The 26470-nt window shown below is 41.6% G+C and overlaps 1 protein-coding gene across 4 annotated transcripts in view; it reads left to right on the top strand.

Annotated features, from left to right (window-relative positions):
• Nucleotides 1-26470, top strand: part of OS9 (OS9 endoplasmic reticulum lectin) — a 171891-nt gene that overhangs the window by 5007 nt on the left and 140414 nt on the right. For 3 of the 4 annotated variants that reach the window (XM_069230849.1, XM_069230848.1, XM_069230850.1), the window contains exon 2: nt 22646-22822. The exons of the other annotated variant lie outside the window; for it this stretch is intronic. In XM_069230849.1, coding sequence (XP_069086950.1) covers nt 22646-22822 — 177 coding nt within the window. The remainder of the gene's footprint in view (nt 1-22645; nt 22823-26470) is intronic. 4 annotated transcript variants of the gene reach the window in all.

Consider the following 26470-nt stretch of genomic DNA (forward strand, 5'->3'; position numbering starts at 1 on the left):
GCTATGAGAGCAAGAATTTATAGAGCCTAATACAACCAGTCACTCCTTTCTGAATATTAATGATTTGTTTAAAGCAGTTCACGAGGGCCTGAATGTTGTAACGTATTGGAAGCATTTGAGAAACAAGCTGAATTCCTGTTGGATATCTCTTTTGATGTGATGCATGCTACAGCATTATCAGAGGGAGCTAAAATGTCTGCAGGGAGAAATCTGTTTCTTAAAAATTGGTGTACAGCCTCATTACAGAAGTCAGTTGTTTGTTGTTTACCATGTGAGGGAATGCGACTGGTTGAAGTGAAGTTGAAAGATAAGCTTTGTTGCTTTTCGAGAAAAAAATACATTCCTTCTTTAGATCACCTTCACCTCTGCTTCCGACAACGGCACATTTTCATGAAAATCTCCTTTTCATCAAGGTTATAGAAGACAAAGGAATAAGCGCTTCAGAAACCTTCCGAATCTCCTCCTACAAATAAACATCAGCACACCTGTCTATGCAGAGGGCACATCTACACCCATTGGGGGCCAGTTAAAGCTGTTCAGGACAGCATGGCAAAAGACTGACTTCCGACACTTGGGTCATAGAGGTTATCAGATCAATATTTGTCTCCATTCCCCCAGAGACGGGGACCATAATTACTCTGTGCTTTTCTGATCTGTCCTAGAAAAAGGCAATTTTGAAACAGTAGACACTTTGCTTCTAAAGAGATTCATAATTTCTGTGCCCAAGGTAGTAGGAGGAAGGTGTTACTCGATTGTTTTCTTAGTTCTGAAGTCATTGGAAGAGTTCAGACTGATTATCGACCCCAGGAAAGTCACAAAGTGGATCACAATACCCTTAAATTGGACATTCTTAAAAGTAATATAATCCTTTTAATAATGAAGGGGAATTTTAATGATTGCTGTGGAGGTTGCCATCCTACACATGCCCATAATTATGGACCATCAAAGTTTCTTGAGGTTTTGTCTCTGGGGGTCAGAGCTTTAAATTTTAGACCCTACCATTTGGAGTTAAATCCGCACTAAGGATATTCACCAAGATTGCTCCTTCAGTGACCTTGCTTTATCTCAAACGTTGGAGAATTTATCCCTACCTAGCCGACTGATTACTCCACTCTGCATGTGAAGCGAACGCAGTTCTGGGATAGAATGTCTGCAGGAAAACATCCTTTAGAAAAATTTGCAGAACTGTCTGATAATTCTGACAAAAGACATATTTCAGAACAGATTTGGGGTTGGTTTTTCTCCCGACAGAGAGAGTGAAGAGATTGAGACAGATCATGCTATAGCTGTTGAAACTGGAGCAAGCCACTACCACAGTATGGATCCACGTGTAGGGACATATGGCATCTTCTGTGTTTCTTATCCCATGGGAACAGGTATAGGCCTCAAGAAAATTCCATCTTCTCGAAAACATAGAAATGGAAATTTGTATTATAAGGCCCCAAGTTCTCCAATTCATCTTGCTGATGTAATTGTTACAAACACAACTTTCATTACTAAATATTAGAATTGAAAGTGTGGCATAGGGAGAAAACCTTTTTGGTCACAAAGTGTTGACTGCAGTTAAGAAATAATTTCCCTAAGTAAATGTTTGATGGCTTTTGGACACTAAGCTGAAGTAAACCTTGATTTATTTGTTTTTCATTGATCTCAACAAGGACTGTAGGAAACTTTGATATATCTCATAAGTAATGACAACGAGGACGTAAGGATTATGAACAGGGCTTGAAAAATCTACTCTGCCACTCGCTATGGCATGTAATTTTTGATCCGATCAAACTATTTTTAGGACTTTCTCGCCCCTTCTGGCGGATTGACAAAGAACAGGTGTTCTGTCCAGTCAAAAAAGGGAGGGGCAATAAAAGATGCCTTTAAATCTTGATCTTGTATGTCACATTTGCTCTATGTTCACAGAGAGGTCAAAGGTCTGTTTGTCTTACAATTAATTTTCCTTTCAACTGCAGAGTTCCAGGATTTTGTAAGGTGAACTGTCTGACCTGCTGTTTATAGTGTGAAATGAAAGGGTACAGGGTGTCAGTTTTTTCTTAACACACAACATTTAAATTACTTAGTCAACTGTACAAACATTTCAAAATATATATCGCTAGTTGTGAAAGACCATTTTTTGTGTTTCTGTGGGAAGAAAAAAATATTTTAATAGGGTGAAAACAAATCAGAATACTTTACGTGTTGACGTGCAAAGGATGTTTTCTGAAACCCAATTTTCACAGATTGTTAATACACTATATAGTTTTATCAGTAAAGCTGCAAGTTAGTGGAAAGGTTTTTGGACATTTCTTGGAAATGTACTGTGTGCAGAGAACAGTATGATACCACATGTTGGTTTAGTAATATATGTTTTTGAAAGTGAGTGTTTAAATAAACTGAGAAACACCACTGCCCTTATGGCAATGCTGTTCATAAACTAAAAGCAAGTCATGGGTCATGTGTCCCCTATATGTGGGCTCGATAATTGTTATACATGTAGCAAACCTTTAGTCAAACAAAATAAGGGTTTTTGTACAGCAGAAATGCTGAGCTCACATATCTGATGGTGCAATCATATGTGTGAATGAATAAAAAGGTGACTCTAAACTCTGTGCCTTGAATCATACAATTTGAGACCTGTTTATGGATCAAGTACTTTACAGTTAGGTTGAGTAGATTATTCAAATTACTCGACCCGCAGGTCTAGTAACATTTGTATGATTTTTCGAGGCCTGATGTTGATTACTAGTAAGTAACCAGGGCATTAGCACAGTTGAGAAGAACAGTAGAACAGCGCAAATAAGCACCAACAGAATGGGCTAGTTAGAGCTAGTTGCTGAAGCATACTGTTGTCATGGCTTGTAACTTTTAAGTTATGTATGGCAGAGTGATTTTTTTTTTTTTGTCGTCTGCTAGCTTAAAAGATTCAACTGATTCAATTGTAAAGGGCACCTCACTATGCCTTTAATGTTTTTTAGCTAGCAAATGCGACTCCATGCCCGATTCTGAACTTGTTGTGCTAGCACTTTTATTTGCTGTGCAGATGTTTTGCATGAAGCCTTTGTGGCCCAGTGCACTTCATTTTTATCGTGCCGTTTGTTTAACACGAGGCATCAACAGCTTCAGTATTTTGAAAAAAAAAATGCTTCTTCTCAGTTCCCCTTTTCAGCCTATCTTTAGGCTAACCTTTAAAAGAGTTTCGGATGAGCATATTTTTCTCACAATCTGCCAAACTCCAACGAATTAGTAAACCTGCCTTTCACTTTGGGCCAGGTTAAATGCACAGGTGGTCCCCACGAGGAAAGTGTATCCCTCGACTTCGACAACAATAATTTTCTCACCAAACCCTTCTTTTACAATCGGGGACAATTCATACATTTAATGCATATTTATTAGAGCGAAAACAGTCTCAACATTAAAATAGTAACTACTATTTGTTAAAGGTGCTCCTATTCAGTGGTGGCTCAGTGCAGAAGTGACAGTGAATGAATGGTGCACTGGCGCTACATACAATCCTATATACATGTGACTGAAAGGGATAGCATGATATTCATCAGGACACTCGCATCCTGAGTGTCAAGAAAGCCACATTCCAAATAAAAACAGCTCACATCCGAAAACTGTTTGACCCGCAATGCCAAGTTAATCAGAAAGTGGTCATCATCAGGACAGTAGATTAGAAGGAGACATGAAACAGATATGACAGGAGTCTCATATATTACAGGGTGTTTACTTCAGAGCTTGCGTCAATCCTTCAGTACAGAGGGAAAATGTCCATCACATATTCCATTTATTCGGGTTCCCAGCAGAGAGAGACACTGTCTAGGAAACTTACAGACGCCACTCCCAATATTAAATACATGGAATATGGAAATCTGCAGTAGGAAAACCATTTTCCCCCAAAATCAAATTGATACTGAAAAAGCTGTGGCAAACTCTGGAACTGGGTTCTGTTTGTCAGTAAGCAGGGAGTTAGAAGGTGGAATGGGCCTGGCAGTGATTTCCTGTCTAATTCTTTGTACACATGGTCTGACTGTTTTATGTTCAAGCATTTGATAACAATTAAACGTTTTCCTATTGTCCACATAGTTGTTGTGGACTGGCACTAATTTACTATTAAACACCTATGGCCTCATTCGCAGAGGTATTATACGACCAAAAATACCGCCAGGAACATGCAGAAGGATTCCTGACAGACATAAATGGTTTTACTACAGCAGATTTCTCTGCCAGGAGTGCTGAGAAATCTGCGGTAGTAATTCCCATACTAGAGTTGGGAAGTTTTACAAGGCGTGGTTTGTATTTTACATTTGTGAATGTCAACAAACATGGGTATTCACAAACTGAAATTTGACCTTTTCTCACCCTGGCAATGGTTGGAAGGTTGAATGGTACGTTTCATATAAGACCACATATAAAGAATAAGCAGTCCTAAAAATAAACACTTCACTGGTGCAATAGTAGGCATGGAACCCTCGCCTAACATGATTTTCCAGGCATACCATAGCCCCTGTTTTTAGTTCTGCTGTTAGCCAAAACATTTTGATTTTATTAATTTACTAAATTACTCGTTTACTGGTTTTAAAACTTTTGATTTTACCACTATTAAATGTAGAATAAACTTATTTTAAGGGGCTTTCAGCTACCTCTCTTTATCCAGTGGTATGTTGTTGGCCCATTCACATTTGGCTTCTGCCCACTACAGCATACAACATGGGGCAACAGTTCAGCCTACATAAGTCACTGGTTATCATCAGTTTGAGTGACTGCATGTTGCTCTTTCTCAAGAATCACATTGCACACAAGTTCGTTCTCTCAGTGCCAGTGTTTTTGTTTTTACTTTATATTTACTTTACGGTTGTGTTAGTATTTGGGTGTATTATATGCAATGGTTGTGCTTCCTTACTATGTAATACACTTGGGAAAACTGTCTTGGGTCCAGTAAGGCTCGTTTGTAAAACCTTTAGGTCAACCCAGGGTAAATATTGCTTCGAGCAGCAAAACTTAAGCAAAGGAACACGTGTAAAGCATTTAGAAGCACCAAACAACAAAATAAGTCACGGAACACAAAATAAATCTGACGCCATTTGTAGTAATAGATTATATTTTTATGAATGTTTAGAGACCAAGAGAAGCAAAATTCACCAGAGGGTACCAGAGATATAGATTAAAAAGATGTAAACCTCAGTGCATTGGTAACCATAACCTTTGGAAACATTTGAAAAGTCTGAAAGAGTTGTGTTTGGCTACCAGCCCAACTAGGGTGACCAAATCCAACAGTGAGATGGGCAAGGGGGCCACCAAGGAGTATTTGGACAGTTATCTGGTCGCCAACTCGTTCTTCAGCCTAGTTCTGAACTTTACAACACGCCGGACATAGACTTCAATGGAGTGGGTCATGATGCTGAGGGTGCAGGAACTGGATTATGCTCTGGGTGGAGTGCGGTTGACTGGAGGTGTCCTCATGGTTACTCCTAAGTCAACAAGTCATGTGGGGCAACTTTAGCCGTCGAGGTCCCTCGAAGTGTTCTTTGAGCCAGTAGAATGCCAGCTGCTGCTGGGCTACCAATCTCTGGCCACAGCGGGTCCAGCGATATCCTTTGATGGAGGCTAGTGTCCTTCTTGGGCGTCCAATCTGGACTTGGACAACACTCCCGGGTCCAGAAGACTTGGGTGCAACCTTTGGCTGTCAAGGATCGGTCTCTTGGGGTGCCTAGTGGCGGTTCTCCAGAAGTGGCTACTGACTTGTCATGTTGGGCTACTCCAGCTTTGATGGCCCTGGTGCTGGTTCTAGGAGGTCAGCCAACTGACCCTCTGAGTCAGTTCTTTGGGGTGGGCCCTGGGAGCGGCTTTTTATCAAGCCAAGAGCCGTAGGTACAGTCCTGTCTTCACTAGCCCAAGGCACAGTAGGTGCAGACCAGCAGATAGTTCAGCCTCACCTGTCCTGGTCCAGGGGTCAGCAGGGCATTCCTCTTTCCGCCTTTTCTCCAGTTCTATAGTGATTTGATGTTCAGGGTGCCATATTTATTCCCAGAAAGTGCCCTGGAGGGGTTGATGCAGTCACTAGCCAATAGGCTACCTGGATCTCTGCCACCCCGTGGCCACTTACAGTTATGTGTGGAATCTAGCGATTCTAGAGCGCACTATTCTACCCACATCCAAGATGTCTGAACTTTTCCTTGGATGTTAGGAGCTAGGTAGCCCATCCTAGAGGTGTGGCTACTTGTGTGCTACCCACCCACGGGAAAATCTGTTTGGGCACTGGTCTCTCCCTCTCTTTCCGCTGCCAACCTGTCTACCTGAACAAAGGGACAACCACTCAGGAGTGTGAGCGCCATTTGCCCACCGAAGGCGGCTTTGGCTTTGAAGCTCACCATTTGGGACAACACCCTGAGTGGTTTCCTACAAGGGGGCAGTAACACCTCCCTCTGTAGCAGGGTACCATTTTTTCTAAGCCCTGCAGTTGTTCACACTACTCCCCAGTGACATTAAATTTGATGTGAGCATCATGTCGGGTTTAACACAACAATTAATTTGATACCTTGAAGTGCCCATGTTACTTGTCCCATTAAGAAGTTAGCTGGGCTAAGAACTTAGCCGGTAATGCTGGTAATTGATTGTTAGCCAATGGGCTACTAACTTTGCAACAGCAACACAACAGTTTGGAAGTGTTACTGTCAGGACAGATTAAAAGCATATGTTCTACCTAATGATGTATAGCTCCCTGCCTCAGGGCTTCATAGGCCTTCCTTAAGGGAAACTTAAATATATTGTTAAGGGAAGTGGGACTTTGCCTTTGGTTAAAATGACAAAGTCCAACTAGCAGTTTAAAACTGTTCTTCCAGGCTGCAGTGGCAGACTGGGAGCCATTTTGTACTTTGTCCCACACAGTGTAGCACAACCAGTGCTGCAGCCCTGGGAGGACACTCTGTCTTACATGCCTTGGTTACCCTTGGTACCATATACAAGGGACTTATAAGTAAGTCGGCTAGTGCTATTTGGAGGTAGCAATTTCAACATGTACTTTGTAAAGGGTTAGAACATTAGCACTGAGGTTTGGTTAGCAGCCCTCATTGCACTCTAAGCCCAAACTTTGGGGGTGATCATGCAAAAAAGTATTTCCTCACAAGCTGACTTTGTGTTTAGAGACTGATCTGATAAGACATTTTTGACGTGAGCACCTGGCACATTCCATTTGTACCAGTTTCTTGCTTCTGCCAGTATTGTTGTAAATTCTTTTTGGATTGTCCTTTGTTGATCTGACTGCTGCTGTTTCACAGCATACCAGATTGTGTCTATTTGTAGTTATATCTTTCTTTTATAATATGAAATAGCTTTCACCCCATTTGTGTTTTTCATTCAGTCCTTCTGCCTTTCTTTCTTCTGCTCCTTTTTGTTTTTTTCATTTGACACATTTGTCTTTCTTTCGACCCACCTGTCTTTGATCCTTTTTTATTTCAATCTTTTTTCTTTCCTTTGTCGATTTTCTTCTGATCCCTCTCCTACTTTCGATCCTTCCTTCTTTTTTCAAGACTTCTTTGCTTTTCTTTCTTTTGATCCTTCTGTCTTTCCTTTTTTCTTTCTTCCGACCCTTGTGTCTTTCTTTCGTCTTGTTTTGTCTCTTCAGACCCTGCTGTCTTGGATCCTTCTTTCCATCTTTCTTTTTTCTTTCCTTCTTTCTTTTCTGTCTTTCGAGCCTTCTACCTTTTAATCCTTCTATTTCTATTGAGCCTTCTGTCTTTGATCCTTTTTTCTATGTTGATATTTCTTCTTTCTTTTGGTCATTCTTTCAATCCCTGTGTCCTTCTTTCACTCTTTTTTGATTTTCTCTTTCTTTCCTGACTGGTCCCTTCCTTTCTTGCCTCCTTTAGTGTGTGGTTGTCATTCACATTTTCTACCACCCACTCCAGCATGCATTTGTCATTGGCTGAGGTACGTCATGCTGCTCTTTCACAAGGAGCTTATCAAGACACAAAGTAGTTCAATTCCGTGCAAGGGAGTACTATGGTAATGCTTGCTCTTTTGAGACCAGAAAAACATTTTGCCTTTAGCCAATTTGATTTATTTTTAGATTGATGCAGGTGTGACAGCTTCCTAGTCAATAAACTTTTACAAAAATCTTGACTAAACAAGAATTGCCAAAAGGCTCGCAGCCAACGCCTGATATTTCTGCCGTAATGTATTTTTAAGTGATGCATGTAAATTAATGGGAAAATGAAAACTGAGAAACCATGCTGGAAGGAAACCAATTCACTGAAAACCAATTTTAAAGAAAAACAATTTTAAGGCAAATAAATAAAAAATTAAAGGAAACTCTTTAAATAAGAGAAAACATAAGGAAAAATCCAAAATTATATTAAACTAGGGTAGAGTTTAGGGCTAGTTTTTGGGTTCAGGGATGGGTAATGGTTAGAGGTGTTCAAGGGTTTGTAGGGGTCAGAAATGAGTGGAGTTAAGCCATAGGAAGGAATTTTAAGGGTTCATGGATGAGTGGAGTTTAGGCGTGGTGAGATTTTTTAGGCTTCAGGAATTGGTAGAATTTAGGGGTGGTGAGGGGTTTTGAGGGTTCATGCATGACTGATTTTTTTAGGCTTCAGGAATTGGTAGAGTGTAGAAGTGGTGAGGGGCTTTAGGGTTCAGGGATAGGCAGAGTTTAAGGTGATGAGGGTTTTTAAGGTTCAGTGATGGGTATAGGTTAGGGGTAGTTAACAGGTTTCAGGATTGGGTTGAGTTTAGGATGGTGAGGGGTTTTAAGAATTCATGGATGGGTGGAGTTTGGATGTAGAAAGGGTTTTTAAGGGATTGGTAGAGTTTAACTGTGAGGGGTTTTGGGGGTCATGGATGGGTGGTGTTTAAGGGTGGTGAGGGTTTTGTAGCGATTGGTGGAGTTTCGGTATGGTGAAGCTTTTTAAAGGTTCAGGGACGGGTGGGGTTTTGGTGTTGAAACAGATTTGCAGGGTTCAGGAATAGGTGGAGGTCAGGGGTAGTGATGGGTTTTACAACACAAGTATGTGTGGAGTGTAGGGGTAGAAAGAGCTTTTAAGGTTCAGGGGAGGGTGTAGTGAAGGGTTTTTAGGTTTCTGAGATGGTTGAAAGTTAGGGGTAGAAAGGGCATTTAGGCTTCATGGATGGGTGTAGTTTAGGTGTGGTGAGGGGTTTTAGGCAGCAGAGATTAATGGTGTTTCAGGGTTGTGAGCAGTCAAGGCTGGATGGTGCTTAGGGGTGGTGGGGGGTCTGCGAATTAAAAGCATCCTAAGTAATTAATTGTTTGACAATGTAAAAGATATGAATCTGAAATAATGTCCCTTGAAGGAAAGCACTGAAATAAATACATTCCACAAAACTGTTTCTGAAAGTAAGACCAGCAACCATTGTATTTGCACCTTACGAAAATACAAAAGCTAATTCCAAACAGAAAGACACTCTTTGAATTGGTTTCTTTGGAATGGTAAATTTTGTTCGTTCTGAAAATGTCCATTAACTTTTTAAGTGAAACAGTTTTGCAGTAATCATGAGATCTTTTTTCTATGAAATCACATACAACCTTTTTATGATTTGTTTTCTTTTGACAAGCATTCCCAAGAGGAGGCCTGGTAAGCTGTGTCAGTTGCAGATTTCTAGGCAAATGTCTCTCAAATGCCCTTACTTTTTGAAAAGTCTCCTACTAGCCCTGTGTGCCGTTATCCATAGGGGAAAACTCAGCAAAATGCGCATATATACATATATATATATTTATATATATATATATATATATATATATGTATATATATATATATATATATATATATTTTCTCAAAAGGGAGACTTTTTTTTTCTTTGTGCAGAAATCCTTCCTGTACATCCCCAGCAAATCTGAGGGATGATCTGTTCCCCTTCTCTTCCTGGTAGAGGAGTAAAAATCTCTTGCCATTTATAGGGTGAAATGTCTTTGGGGAGCAGTTTGGAAACGCCCACAAATGTACTTTTTAGGTCAAGCGTAAGCTAAGCATATGGCGTCTTGTGTACTTTTGGTATACTTCTGTGGGCTTAAATCAATTTTATTTCTTTTTCAGTGTCATTCAAAAATCCTTGCTTGCTAGTGGTCAGTCTTGCCTCTTTGTCACTCCTTTTTCTCTTTGGTAGCAGAGACTAACTACCTTATAATTACGCTTTGTTGTGTTTATCTGTTCTTTGGGGGACTTTTTCTTGGTTTCCTGCTCCTATGAGTCAATGTGCTTACAATGCTAAGCTTGGGGGCACTATACACGCATCCTATTGCTTTGTCCATACCGCTTAAATTGCACCGCCCCCCAGACACGGATTCCTGCTTGTCTGCCACCCAATTACCCCCCTCCCGCTTGTTAACTCCTCTGCCACCGTGGCTGCTTGCCCCGTACCCGTTGTTTTCTTTTGCCTCGTCGCTTCGTACTCATGGTGATATGTTGTTTCTTCATCTACCTTGTTTTCGGACATCTTGCTGTTTCTTTGCGATGTTCGCAGGTTTTTTTTTTTTTTTTTTTTTTTTTTTGCAGTTTTATGTAGCGCGAACTACAAAGGTATTGGGGCGCTTTATTTTTTTGCAGTTTTTATAAAGCGCAAATGTGATGCAGAGGTATTACAGTGCCTTACATGAGCACCGGTTACATTCCACAAGAACACATTACTTTTTGGTAGCAAGGGGAGAATAAGTGATTTGCCCAGAATCACAAGATGTTGAGCCTGCGCTGAGACTCGATCCATGTTCTCCAGCTTAAAGTTAGCAGCTCTGACCCTTACACCACATCATCTACCCTAGGGTTCTTTGTGTGGTGCGTGTTGGGGCAGTCTTGGAATAATTTGTTTTGTTTTATATACCACATGATAATACAGGATCTGCCATTTCATAATGCTGCAAAGCATTGTGTCATTCTTCACAAAATCGCTCTTATTCATTCAAATCAACCTTGCAGAGATGAGGTGAAAAAGCTATGTCAGGATTGTAATCTGTGACATTCTCGTTCTGTCAAGACCTCTGCAGTGGGTGCATCAATCAACTGACTTGAGTAGAGCTTAACACTAGGCAATAGCACATGCTCTTGATAACCTCTAGAAGGTCATCAGCCAAGCACATAGGTTAGTGCTAGGCAAGAAGATGACAAAAGGTGTTGTCTCCAAAATGGTGGAAACGGAGTCATGACTCCAGACCCAAGCACTTCACAGCCTCGGGCTTGATAGCAAAAAACATCTAGCCCTTGGATGTAAATTGGGCCTCTTCAAATAGAGTTCAGTTAATATAGGCTGCCATTTTTCTAACGCTGTAGCGCGAAGAAGCTAACTCAAGGGTGCCACAGTGAGAGGAGCAACGTATCATAGGGCACAGAAGTGGAGCAAACTCGATCACTGCCTCCTCCCAGAATTCACTGGTGTCATGGCTTTGATGACAGTCCCCTCACAGCTACTGCAACCATACAGATGCCACTTCCGGACACAGCGCTTGAATAGCACTGCTTCCTGTTTGAAGAGGCCCCACCTCAAATATCCCCCCACAGTTGCTGTCACAGGCACAGAGCGCTTCCCTATCACCCTCTGGACTCCTGTGTATAATGATCCACGCATCATCTATCACAGTCCAGTAATGTTTAACCTGATCTCCTCTCTTCCATCCCCACGCTTCATGTAACCACTCCACTAAGTTTCCATGCATCATTTGATGTAAACACTATGCATTATTTCTCATTGCCGTGGTAACCAGATGCATGGAAAATCAATGTTAAGAAAATATCTTTCTGACCTTATCAAGTGGCCCTTTTCTCACTCCTACTTTGGCTGGTGTTCCTCTTAGTGCTCCAGCACACCTCCCTGTGTCAATAGGAATATACTTGTGTTTGTTTATATAGGTACACACCCCAAGGACTACATCTCAAAGTCAGTCCTGAACAGTAACAGTAAAGACCCCATGGACAGGAGATGTTTTAAACAGGAGAACTGTTGTTTCACAAAAGGTGGCCACCAGGACCAGCCACTGCTTGTACTTATGTATCCCAAATGTGTTATGACTGAAGTTGTTTTTAGGTCGAGCTTTAGCGTTCGACGTGGTGTAAACAAAAGTATACTTATACTGTGGGGTGAAGAAATTTAATTTGTCGGTTGCCCTGTCCTTTAAAAATTCTTGCTTGCTATTCGTAATTTCTGCATTTTTCTCCCTCCTTTTTCTGTTTCAGAGCAGTGACGTAGTACTGTATCCTTGTACTTTGGTTTCTTTATCTGTTGCTGTGAGGGACTTTTTTTTTTACATTTCGTAGGTGCTTCCTTTTAGGCTGGTAGCTGCCTGTGTTTTATTGCAGCATTCTGTTCCTCACACCTCTTCTCATGTCCCTGACATTTGTTTTGGCTTTATTCCAGTGCTGTCCTCTACCCTGCTCCTAAAATAAGCTTATTTAACTAATAAGCTTGTTTTACTAAATAAACGGCTCCTAAAATAAGCTTATTTTACTAAATAAAAACACTATGTGCCCTCGCATCGCCTCCCTGAGAGTCTCTCAGTCTCTCTCTCCAGGGCCTCTCCCTGTCAGCACTCACGACATGGCACACAGGGCATTGCTTATCTTTATTATGGTCCGTAAATCTTCATTCTGCTCTGCTAACTTCATTAGAGCTTTTTTGTTTTTGCTCGTGGGCTCTGTTGCCAAAAGATAAAATTCACTTGTTTGAAATGTGCCAAACCTATTGCATTGCAAATGCTTGGTTCCAGGCTATTTCTGCTGTAATGTTATGCAGCGGGGTGGGTATGGCGGGATTAGCAGTGTCTAGGTCAAGGCGACATGCTGCAGACAGTGCCATTTTACAGTAAATCATGAATGCAAAAAAAACAAGTGCTCCCACTTACAGTGAGTTTCTGAACACAATATTTCTTAATTGTGTGAAGATTTTTTTTTTTTTTGTAAATGTCTGTTGGCATTGTTCGGGAGAATCAAATCAGGCTCGATATTTTTCTTTAAATAATGAATCGCATGGGAGTTTATTTGGTAGATTAAATACAATTAATAGGAAAGATCTGACGATTTACTTCTCTTAGAGAAACCCACTCATACTTCGAAGAACAGAAAACTTCACAAAATTGGATGCATGTGCCTGTTACGAGAAGACTGACCAGTTTTGTGACCATTCATATGGTTTAGATTTCTCTCGCCATCTTTATCAGGGAGAAAGGAGGAGAGCTGCTCCTTTTAATTCACCAGCTGTATTCTTCTCCCACATTCTATGTCTGCATCCCCTAGGTCAGAGCTGCCGCAGACGCTGACATCACCGCCTAGCAAACCCTTCGCACAAATGAAAACGCCTATTGCAATTGGCATGGCAGATTTAAATTTAGGATACTAAATAGCAACATTTTCATTTTTTTGCTGCAGATAGAGGAAGAAGGTAAATGGAACTGCTTTAGTTATATGCAGGGCCACATGAATTAAATGGCAGAAAAATACAAAATTATGAGGCAGGGCTGTCCAATATATGTGGAAAGAAAAGTCCAGTTATGAATTTACAGTGTCAATAGCTCTAACTCAATAAAATGCGAGACCTATTGCATTGCAAGTGCTTGTTTGTATTAGACAACAAACAGGCAGGATCCATGCCAGGCTTGCAGGGTAACAACTGTGTAAATAAGTTCTATATATTATTTTTATGTAATTTATCGTAAATGGATACCAAGAAACGCTGACATGGTTCTGGACCTACCTTGGATTCCCAAAAAACATACATTTAAATCGTTTTCATAGCCTGAAAAAATGCCAATGAACCAGCCCTGTAGAGGCCTCACTGGGCACCACTGTTCTACCCTATTGTCCAAACCCAGGCTTCCCTCTCTACTCTGAGTGGGCCAGATGGCAAGGCTTCAATTTTTGAGTAGTCAACTCAGAGATAATTCTGACTTTAAAACCATCAGCCAGTGCACAAATGTATGTACCGAAAAGGCACTGTCAAGGACCAAGAGATTCAGGTTAACGTATCTGTTCTACAAAGTCCAGTCCTGAGCCGAGGGCTGTCATAAGACTATTAACCCAAGGCAGTGCTTTAAGTGAATACAGAGTACCCGCCCTTCTGTTTTTCCATTTAAAGCACTGACCCAAGGTCCCAGATGTTGCACCTCTGGAACCTATCCTGTCGGTCCATCCACCACTGAAGCTCTGTTTAACCAATCTGAAATCATTTGAAGCCTCCTTTTCAGCTAAGGTGCCTCTTCTGTTATTCTCTTTGTATACAGTCAATGTTTTTAAAAGTTAGGTTGGTATTGTCAATATAGAGGAATACTTCCTTTAAAAGTTTAACACACAGAAACATGTGGCTGCCCCCCTTTTTTTTTTTTGGTTTGTTCCTAACTCTTTTGACCCCCTCATTATCCGGGTTAAATGCCACAAAGGTGCCCCTTTGTGGCTTGTTTGGAGCTATAAAAGTTTAGGTAAACATACTAGAAATGGTTGCATCTCTAGGGTATCACAGCCAGTATGTAGGAATGAGGCAAAATCACTCCCAAGATGGCAGCCTTCTTGTGTCCTCTCTCCTGCAGCGACAGGTCTGGGAGGGTTGCTGTGGCACCTGGCATATATCCACTGCACTCCAAAACAAAACACATAGGTAAAAGACATTGAAATAAAGAACTGCAGTAGCTCTAGCTATCACAAATGTGAGGCCTATTGCATTGCAAATGCTTGTTTTGTGTGCCTTTTCAAGGTTTCAAGGCAAACAATGTCTTTGACTGCCCACTTCCCACTCCTTAAATTTGGATTTACTACTGCAGATTTGTCCATACTCGTAGTGGAGAATTCTGCAGTAATAAATGCCTTTGTGTAGTTCAGACGATGTAAAAAAGATAAATTACCTTCGTGAAAAAAGGGCCTGTTGTGTCCTGGCTGTAATTTGTTGTTTAATTCTGTGTGCGCATAGTCTACACATTCTCTTCTCAAGCAGCGTCCTATGCAAAACCTTCAAGACCAGACCTATTTATTGTCAATATTTTGTTCAAAAATAGGTATTTGCTATTGAACACATAGATAAGTCTGGGCAGCAGTCTGGTGGTTACTTTGGAACTCATAGTTATTTGTGCCCTGTTAGTAATTTACGGTTTAATTTTTTTGTATGCTGATTTACATGAGTTTTTTTTTGTTTATTTTTTTATTTTTATTGACTTTTTTTAAAATAAACAATCATGTGGGTGGCATGGCAGCTATGCATAGTGGGTTTTACGTGATGTAAAAATGCTATATAATAATGAGTGCACACATCATATGCAGGTAGGATGGTGTTTAAGACACAATAATGGTCCTATAATGTGGCAATTGCAGGTCGTGGCGGTCTTTAAAAAACACAAAAAAAGAAAAAAAAACAGCAGAGCACTACTTTGCTATGAAACAAGTATTACATAGTGTGCTCCATTAGGGTCAATGTATGGACTAGATTTGTCTAACATCCTCTTCTGTAGACAGTACCACCTTTTAAGGGTGAGACTATTTACTTTTAAAGTTTTTCTTGAGTTATTGTTACCTCAAAATCCCAGACCAATCTGACATTCCTTAAGTAACAAATAATGACAGAGTCACTAGACCTATGTGAGATCTATTGCTTTTGTATTGTATGCAGCGGAGTGGCATTGAGAGTCAATGGAGTGGGGTGTCAGTGGAGTGGAGTGGAGTGTCAGTTAATGGCATTGTGTGGAGCTGCACTGAGTGGAGAAGCATTGAGTAGAGGGTCACGGAGTGGCATTGTGTGGCCTGCAATAGCAAGTAACGGGTGGCATTGTGCGGCGTGGAATGGCATGGAGCGGGGTGGTGTGGGGTGGCTTTGGGAGGAGTGGGGTGGCATTGTGTGGAGTTGCATTGGTGTGGCATGGAATGGCACTGTGTAGAGGCATTGTTTGGTTTTGAGTGGAAAGGCATAATTGTGTGCTTCATCTCCTAATTCAGAAAAATATTTTCTTGCTGGCAACAACGAGAGCCCCTGCAATCGGTAAACTGCGAGCACTTTTTGCCCAGCCATTTTTCACGGTGTTCTGTATAGATCACAGGTACTTTGCACCTGCCCTGCTTTTATGCTAAAACCTTCAATCATGGTGCCCCTCACACCTACTTCTTTTGACAGAAGTTGCCTCCAAGCAGTAACCTTCCCCTTAGTACTGGTAATCTAGAAGTAACAGTCGCCCCAGTGACTTCGGCAAATTTGATGACTCCATTGACCCTCGTCCCAGCTGCCATGGCAGAGCTAGTCTTTCTCCTTGTTGGGAAGATTCCTCTGGAAAAAGAGCTCCACCAGATCACCTAGACCAAGTGGCATATCTCCAGGAGTGCTGCACTCATCAGCTTTCGGGACCTTTCCAAGTCTGGGTCCCACACCGTTGCTCCACTTCTCATTTTTTTTTTATAGAGCATATCAAAAGACATGATACCAGTTATCTTGGTCACTGAATTAAGTCCTTATTAAAAGGAAGTTCCATGGTTATTTCCTTCATTCTACTAGGGTTTCCACAGAAATACACAGATGTTGTCATATAGGCCATATGAAAATCTCGTCTGTGATATTTTTGCCCAGAAACATAGACCAGTCTTCTTAATCTGTAAACACACAAGTGAACTTGTGCTTCATCTAAAATCCTACACCAGTAAACCGTAATATACCATAGAGAGCAAACAGTTTTAATTTTTGGAATTGCAGATTTCCTAGTCCCTGAAGTGGCTCCTCCCCGAAGAGTTAAACCACACGACCATAGATTCTAAGTTTTACTGTTGCTTGCAAAGCAAGTTTCAGAGGGCTACGACTGCTATGTCTCAGGAGACTTAAAAGACACCAATACTTTAGAGAAGAAGTTTCACAAATCTGCCCTTTCAGCAGAGAAGTACCAAAGTAATCTGCTTATAAGAGGAATATTGGTACACAGTAAACTAAACAAGTGGTCCATCTGAAAGCAAAGGAGACTTTCTGGTTCCAAAAATAATGAATGCACAATCGAAGAATCAGTTGCAGTTAAATCATTTAGATGAGCGCCAGTGCCCCAAGTGTAGAACGTTATTGTATCTAATAATTAAATTAAACACACTTTGCGAGAAGTGGAAAAAGTGGCCATAGCAACATTAAGTGCAGTGATAGTACTACACAAAGAGTATTGTAGAAAAACGATTTGTTAATAAAAGTATCTAGTCCTTTAATAGTAAATATTCTACTTAGTAAAAGGTTCCACTGTAGCATTGGAAACCCTTTGGCTGCTAAAGCAGAATATCCACATATTGTACTTGTGAATGTGTCTGGGAGATGATTAACTTTTTAGGAATACATCTTAGAGGTGCTCTTGTGGTAATTTAGGACCACTTCTGCGGATACTCCTCTTCCATTTCTTCGTGCTGCAGATGAGGTGTCCTTAAACAGCTACAACTCCACCAACTCAAGCACTAATTTTTGACCAGCCACATTTCACAGTTATTGATTGAAAACTAATCGGCATATGTACTTTAGTGTTGGTCGAGCAGCCAAAAATGAATTGCATAGGAGGTGGTACTTTAAAGAAAGCAGGATATTTATTCTCCTCGTGTTTCACAATTAAGTTTATAGGAGGCAATCTTGAAGGGGAGCAGCCTGCTTAAAATCCTTGTGGGATTCTGCTCTGCTTCTTAGCTTTCTTGGAGTCCTTGAAACCCTAAGTACCTTCATATCGTCAATATTTGTAGCCTTGCGACCACAGGCAAGCAGAATGCACTGCTAGGTGTAGACATAAAATGAGTACACGACCCCTTTCCTGGTCATCTGTTCTCTCTTGTACACACCCAGCCTCTAGGTCATCATGGGAGTGCCAGACTGATACCAGGATAGCACTGGCCAACTGTTGAGAGAAGTCACACCCTGCTGTACCAGGAAGCTCTCTAAGCTCTTCAGAACCTTTGAGCTCCAACGCAGCAGGCATTCCAACATTTAGAAGTACCTAAGAGGAGACTCAGAAATAATAATTTTCCCTTTACTTGCATTGTATTAAAAAGTTATAATTTATAAAAGGCTTAAATTATGTTATTTTTTGGCTAAAAAAACAGTCTTCCACCTCAATCAAGACTGTTGCCATGTAGGTGGACGGTGTTAGGCTGGCTAACAGAAATTGACAGATTAGTGCCAAGTGAAGGGAGATGAGATAAATGTTTACTTCCGGAGGAGAGAGTGGGTATTCGCTGGTTAGAGGGAGCAGAGGTCTACACTGGGTGGCAGCAGGGTAACTTCTTGGTGGAAAGCGTAACCTACTAAGTGGAGGTGGAGGAAACTGCTTGTCAGGGACGGATAGCCAGACAGACAATACTAATTGCAACTACAGCTATCTGGGTTCTTCCTTTGTTTGGCAGTCTTGCCACATTATTCTAATGTGGAAATATTAAGAGACACTTTTTTGAGCAGAGTATCACTGTTTTAAAGATCTTCCTAGAGGTTCACCACCTATACAACCAACACTGGCCCTCATCATTGGTTGTGCTGCCTGCAGTAGATGGACCTGCACAGTAGTCTTTGCTGTGTTCTCAAGCTTTTAAATTCTGTACATAAAAGTGCAGCACATGGCGTTTGTCTTTACAATGGATGTCTCACTCGCTCTTTGAGAAGTGTAGGACTTTTTTAGATTTTGCCTGCAGACTATTCTTGGCTGTCTGTTTGTGAAAGCCCTTTTCTTTTCCCTATCATTATATCTTATTCAATGTCTTTCCTTCATCTTCTTGTTTTTGTTCCTCCCGTGGAATGCAGCTTCTTTACCATCATTTTGATTGGTGGGTGGCTTGTTTCACTCAACTGCTTACATTCAAGAACTATTATTTTCTTTTTCTTTCGGTACTCAAAAAGAGTGCTTGTGTCTTCTTGCTTTCTCCCTCAAATGCTGCTTTCCTCTCAAATACTGTCCCCAATCCACGTGCTCCGTCCTCCTCATTTAGTCCATTGCTCTCCTGTTTTTTCATCCCACCAGCTCCCCCATTACGCCCCCAACCCTCCTTTTGTGCCCATTTACAAAAAACGTTTTTTGTTTTTTTTAAGTGTCAGGCAGCTGCTATTTGCTGTTCTGTTTTTAAAATGAACTTTTGTGCATGTTTTACTTTTTATTGGTCTTTTCAAGTGATGTTCTCTATATTGGCACGGTAAATGAAAAAGAAACAAAATGACGGTAGCATCACATCATATTCTCCAAATGTTTGGTGGCGCACGTGTGTACATATGTTATCATGCTGGGCCACCATAGCGTCATAACTCATATTTTTGCCTACATGCAATTGCTCTCTTTTCTTTTGTTTTCAAGTCAACCCTGCACAGCATTAGCTAAAACCATTGGTAAAGCCAGTAGATCCAAAAGATGAGCTCTATTGTCTTTGCCATTCATTGCTTGTTTTAAATTCCTTTTATTCGCTGTACTTCAACTGTTTTTAATTTCTTGAACTCAAAATGTTGCTTTTTTTGCTGATCTTTGCCAGAGAGTCATTTCACGGGCAGGTTTGCTTATTCTGGCTCCTCTTCATGTTTCCTGAGTTGTCCAACAAAACAGATGGCTCACCTGAGTCCCTGCTAAAACCTTGCCCTTCACTCCAATATTAAGAACTTGTCCTGGTTCTAGTATTTGCCAATACCATTATGCCAGTCTGCGTTGTGGTTTTATTCCTGCGGTGGCTCAGAGCCTTTCTTTGCCCAACAACGATATTAACAAGAACTCTGTTCGAAACTCTCTCGTGGGTACCTAAGAGAGGCCACAGTCTAGTGGAATAATCTGCCCTATACCTCGTGAACAAGTGGATTTATTATGTGGAAAAGGCTTCACAACCCCAATGCATTCCACATTTGGTGTTTTACTGTGCTCATTAGATAAATAGGCTCTTCCTGCCCTGGCGGTCTCCTTCCTAAGTGTACACGTAGCACTGAGTGTTATCTATGTTTGATTGTTTGCACGTGTTATGCTCCCTCCGAGAGTCCATTGGAGTTGTGTAGATAAAATCTGCATCCCTAGAAGCACTCTGTGTTCTTCATTGGTTAGTCCCTATACTGTCATAGAAAGCGGGGTTATCTCAAAATGTCACTGCACAGTCTGATTCTCTTCAAATGTAATGCTGACTACAATTAAGAAAAAAGTGCTACTGTGCACCTACAGCTTGAAACTCTTCTCCAACTTGGAAAGGGTCTACTAAAGGCAAAAAGGCATCTCTTTGGCAAGTGCCCGACTTTTTCTTTGTGTCACGGTGTGCTGAAGCTTCGATTTTTCAAGCAAAATCGATTGGGCCGGCAAGCGGTCTATGTGACATTTGGTTAGTGTAAACACAAGTCTTGCATAATTTGTAATCTCGCTGTGAGACCTTGACTCTATTGGAAAGGGAGCTGACAGAAACAGTGAGATGTAGCAATTTTCCTTCTACCAGCACTGAAATTAAATGTCTTTTCCTCAAACACCACCGCAATCAATGTCACCCGATGACCAGAAAGACATGAGGAATGCTGCTGAAAGCTTGGCCAATCTCAGGTTCTCATTAAGAGGTTGTACTAAAACCCCTACAAGTCAATTTACTTAGTGGATAAATTAAGCAAAAGCACACAGCTCATAATTGTCTTTTTAAACTCTGCGAAAGGGGTTTCAGATCACTGCTGCTCCATTTGAGCAATTTCCAACGACATTACATTAATCAGTAGTCGAGAGGGCATCATCACAACATGACTGCCTTTTATTTAGGTTGGAAAGCATAGTTTGGTTTGAGAGTCACTGGCCACTCAAACCTTCTTTAATCCTTGAAGAAATCCCTTTAAACTTGGGCTGTGTGGTTTCCTTCATACTCCCAGAAATCAGGGTTGTGGGAATTGTGCTGCCCGACGCCCAGGACATATGGATTTCTGTCTTGGACAATAACTTTTAACAACTATTTCATCTGCAGGACAAGCAGGCATTACATTTTTCATCTGTAATTACAAATTCTGGTTGGGATGCCGAGAATGGTGGCAACCTTGTATGGACAGCCAGAAAAGGAGGTGAAAACAGATCCAGTAAGTGTTGAGAAATGTTCGATGCCTGTGATTGGCTGGAAGCCAGGGTCTAGATGTTAGGCATTGTTTGGCTGGAATAGGGACTGAATTGTTCTTTCTAAAGTTTTAGGGAAGATGCAAGGCCCTTGTTGTTTATGGAGGGCACCTTCAATAATACATCCCACCCGGGCCAAAGGGCCCATGCTTAAAGATGCGGCTGCTGCAATTAAATGTGGGAACGTGGAATACAGAGGCAGCGTAATCTTGAAGCCATCTTGGGCCTCTTCAGTCCATTTACAGGCACTCCCTGCCCCTACAGTTCACTCTTGCAGATTTCTGCTTTTTTCCTTTGTGAGGCTTTTCCTTTTCCTCTTTCTTTGTCTTTCCCATATGTGTCTTTTTCTTGCAGTAAATGCTTGAGGCAGAAAAATAAGTGCCGGCGCTCCGCACGGGAAACAACAAGCACAAATTGAGTACTGCCATAGGGCATATTTAAGAGCCTCTGGTGCCATTCTAACGCCACATTAATGTCATTTTTTTACACAAATGTGGCGTTAAAGGCCCAAAAACGCTGCACCATATTTACAAAGAGGCGCAATACAAGCATGCCTGCATCAGGCATAATGTATGCAAAGAGGCTATCCTGCGTGGGGGGGCGGGGGCAAAATAAATGACGCAAAAAATCTGTCAGATATCTTTGTGTCATTTTTTTCGCCACTTTTAACGCCTGCTCAGAGCAGGCATTAAGAGGAGGCTTCCATTGGTTACAATCAGCCTCTGGGTGCTTTGCAAGATTAACTGAAAAATTCTGACGCTATTCCTCTAACTACTGCCACGTTGGGCCATATTTTAAATATGATGCACAGATGGTGGCGTTAGGGAGGCGGTAAGGGGTGCAAGAAAAGTGGCGCTGCACTCTGTGCAGCGCCACTTTTCTTAAATATGCCCCATAGTTCTGTTTTTTTGCAGCAGGCATATTAACCCTCTTTGCTACTTTATGTTGAGTCAAAGCTGCCACTAGGCAAAACTCCCATCTCTCTCTCTAGCAGGAAAGTTAATCACAAGAGGTATCTTGACATTTTAATTGTTTCTTCATGGCTAAACGCACAAGGAACATTTCAGCAGATGCTTTTAAATCGCAAGTTTCGGAAGTTATTGGTAAACTCAGCGTCCCCCTGAAGTCAGCGCCCTGTGCGGTCGCACCGCTCGCACCACCCAAAAGCTGGCCCTTTCTGTGGACCCCCACTTAATCACAATTGGAGTCCAGGGTCCCCACTGAGTCATTATTGGAAGCCAAGGACCCCCAGCCTAAACAATTTCTATGATTTGAACCTCAAAACAATACAAAAAAATACAAAGCAAGTATACACCCAACAGATACTCAAAAATTGAAATATTTTGTTTCATTTACAATCAAATATAGAAAAAGTTTTTTATTTGCTTGTTTATTTGTATACTCATTACTAATTTTAACTCATTAATTGTAATAATATTTAATTTTATAAAACAGCCGTGGACCCCCGGAGCAGGCCTTGCTGACTGCTAAGGATCCTTTAGACCACATGTTAAGAACCACTTTTGTAGAATGCAACTGGTGTTCCTTCCGCAAAACCAGGAGCGTACTTCATGAATAGCAACTTAGAGCAGTTCCTTTTTCCTTCCATCCTTGACCTTCCCCCCCCCCCCTTTTTTTTTATAGAGTAAATCCGATGATATAGTGCTGGTTTCCTCAAAGTACAAGCAGGCATATGAGTGCCGACTTCCGGCGCTGGCTGTGAAGTTCCACCACGATCGGGATGAAGATCAGCAGAGATACTCAGGACAGGGCATCTCTGACTTGCTGAAGCCGATGGAAACCGCCCCATGCCTAATCAAGGTAATGGTAACAAAGTACCGTTTCTTCTTACATGTTCATTACCGTCAACATCTTATTTCATGCAACAATGAGGACGAGCACCTCTCCAACAAGTTAGTTGCATGATTTTTTTTTTTTATCCATATTTTCCTCACATGTCATCCGTATTTATCCACATCTACTTATTGTTTAATAAAAACATATCATACGTATTATTGTCCTTCATTTATGTATGTTAAAAATGTACATTTGAGCTTGGATACCTGTTGGATTCTGTGCTATTTAAGTAACCTATTGCAATGTTATGTTTTAATTACACTGGTTAAAGATATCGTTATATTCGTCCAAATGTTGACGCTTGTGCATAAGTTGCCACAGAGAGTCCTGGAAACAAAAGTCCTGAAGTCACTCCCATTGACCTAGAAGATGCAGCAACAACATTGGGAATTAAAGTACCCTAGTTCTGTCTTTATATACAGGCTGTAAACCCGTTTTCTATCTATAATTTTGCATAACTATTGTTTTTAAGCCAGGGTCTGAACGCCTGCTAAAAGGCAGTGCCAAGTGTGGCTGGCTCTGTGTCTCTTCTCTGGAGTAGAGCATCCCCCTTGCACCAGTACCACCCTCTTTGACTCGCACCACAGGCACGCCACAGTGGCTTTGTGCACAGTATTCTCTGGGAGCTCTTGTATCAGACTTAGCTTTTATGTGTATTCTACACGTTACCTTTTAAATACAAAAATGGTAAATGTCAGTCACTTAAACACCACTGTAAAGTCAATACTTAACTTGTAGCATTTATTTAAGTTGCACAGGGTGAGAAAAACGTCATACTAGACATGGGTTGACATGAATTTTTACTAGTTATCAAAACTCTTTGTTGCCACAGATGTTATAAGTAACGACCATAAATGCAAGTGGCGATTTCTATAAAGATTATATATTCTAATGAAACTTACTTTTGAGCGCATGTAGTCCAGGGGTTGCACCGAAACATTTCATGAAAAGTTTTGACTAAGCCTTGTCTTAAATGTGCATTTCTCTAAATACTCCATTGGCCTTTTTTAGTCGCATAAGTTTGAAGGGGCTTGGGGACTGCAGACTTCACTCAAACACTTAAAACAACCATTTGAAAAATCAGTAGGACTCACTTTTTAGGTTGCATGTCTGGTTTGCAAAAAACATCTTGGGGACTTTCAGACAGTTGACCTATGAATGCATTTTGCTCATTGATTACCATTGGCTTTGTGGTTTGTAACTCACACATTCTGGCTTTCCATTTGTGGCTTTATTTGCTTTAGGCTCTGAAGGTTCAGTTCTTCCCCCCTGTTGCCTAAATCAGGTTTTCTGTATTTTTCCACAAACTCGAATTCTGGTAACAGGTCTGTAAATCTTGTCCTTATCTCGTCACATTTGTTGTGCATTCAAAGACCAAGGCCAAATGTCAAGTGCTGTTTTCCAAGGGTGCTTGTTTACTTTTCTTTCTCTGATTTCAAAATGAGAGGATTTATGCGACAATCTTGTTGGATAGTGGGGGTAGGAAAGAGGTTTTTCTAGCACACAATACCATTTAAATGAACTGTCCTAAGTATTTCAGAATATATCAGAAATAGCAAAAACAGTAGGCAAAATGAATTTGTTATTTCTGTAGTGTGTTGCAAACAAATACTTTAATATGATCAAAACAAATCATTACATTGGGTGATGCAATTTCCACATATTTTTTGTTTGTGCACTGTATAGTTTGATTAGTAAAACTCTGTCTGTGCAAGTGTGTTGGTCATTTCAATTAAAAATGTGTTGCCTGTAATGGCAGTGCACTACCACACCTTGAATACTCTGCTCTACACCACTCCACACCACTGCACTCTATTCTGCATAACTCCACTTTACACCACTCCATAGTATTGCACTCTGCACCTCTCCGCTGTGTGCCACTACACTCCATGCACTTCACTCTGCACCTCTCTACTCTACCCTGTACCACTCTACTCTATGCAAATGCACTCTTCTCCACTCTTCTGTACTCCACTGCACTCTTAGCCGTTGCACTCTACACCACTCCAGTCTGGGCCACACCAATCTATTCTGCACAACCCCACTCGGTGCTTCTGTACTCTACGTCACTGCACTTTATGCCAGTGCACTTTCTCTACTACACTCAACTCTATGCCCTTGCACTCTCCGCCAATCCACTGTACGCCACCCTAATCTGTTCTGCACCACTGCACTCTATGCCACTTTACTCTATGCCATTGCACTCTATGCTGCTCTTAGCAGCACATTTCACCCTGCACCACTCAACTCTTCACCACTTCACTCTACTCTGAAACAATCTACTCGACGCCACTGCACTCAGTGGCACTCTACTCCACTCTGCACCACTCTATTCCACTGCATTATGCACCACTCTACCCTTAACCACTGCACTCCACGCCAATGCACTCTACACAACAGCACTATATGCCACTGCACTCTACTCTGCATCACTGTACTCTGCCACTGCTTTCTACTTCGACTGCAACATTTATAAGCACCATTGCACACCTGCAGTGCAGGAATGCACATGGCTGAAGATTGGGCCAAGACCAGGCTGGGCCAGGTCCTCTCTCTTGGTTTTTCTCCTTTCTTCTCATGCATTCCTCTTGGACTCCTGCCTGCTGGGAGGTAAGACTGAACCTTTGCCTGTTTTCCAGTGGTCCTTTCCACCCATTTTCTTGGGTAGCTTGTGGCAGAATATTCTACCCTTCATCCCGCTCTACTGACCGACGGTTGGTAGTGGGCTTTCAGATTCACTAAATACAAACATAAACTGGGAACCCTTAATTTGGCTCCCATGAGAAACTCAACTTTCGATGACTTCATTGAATAGGAAGTGGGTGTCATAGATAACGAGATGCAGAGAGGAGACTGTCTCTTGTTTATGACAATCTCGACTTGTCTCTGTTGGCCACCTCCAGGAACCTGCTGATCACAACAAAGGATTCATCACGGGGAGGTAGTGGAGAGTGCATTACAGGACCTCATCTTTCACCTTTTAGTGCCACTACCCCGTCTTCTATATTGGTTATCCTAAACGCCGCTAGTTCCCCTGCCCCCCCCCCCCCCCCACCCCATTGCAAAGCTTAAAAAGAAAAGCAAGCAGCCAAGACCTAGGATCACACAGCCTGTCCACCAGATCACACAGTCAGCCTTTGGTTGCAATGTCCAGCTCACTTGTCTGATCGATGCCTTCAAATCTGTCCTGGTTACAAGCCTCTCTCTTATTTTGGACCGCCTATCTGTTATCGGAAGTAAGCTATCCGAGGCTATGAGGCCATGGGGTCTGGTGCTGGTCCAGGGAAGTAAACATGCCTAATCGTTGCTACGTTCGCCTCACAGACTGTTGCTCTTGTAAATGTGGCCAGGGGACCTGCTTTGCTGTCTTTACCACCACCCACCTATATGCATTCAGGAACTTCTCATGTTGCCATGCCCCATCAACCCGGGGTGCCTTTGCCACCCCTGGATTCCACAGCTGGTGATCCGCAGGCAATGAATCATTTTTGTCAGGCAGAGATCACCCCTGCAGTGGTAGTGACTTTGCCTTTAATTTACCTCTAGCTGCATGCCCTTATGTCATCATCCTTACCAATGGTTCGAGTTAAAAAAACAGATTTCTGGAAGCTC

This window comes from Pleurodeles waltl, chromosome 4_2, assembly GCF_031143425.1.
Source record: "Pleurodeles waltl isolate 20211129_DDA chromosome 4_2, aPleWal1.hap1.20221129, whole genome shotgun sequence".
NCBI classification, from domain to species: Eukaryota; Metazoa; Chordata; class Amphibia; order Caudata; family Salamandridae; genus Pleurodeles; species Pleurodeles waltl.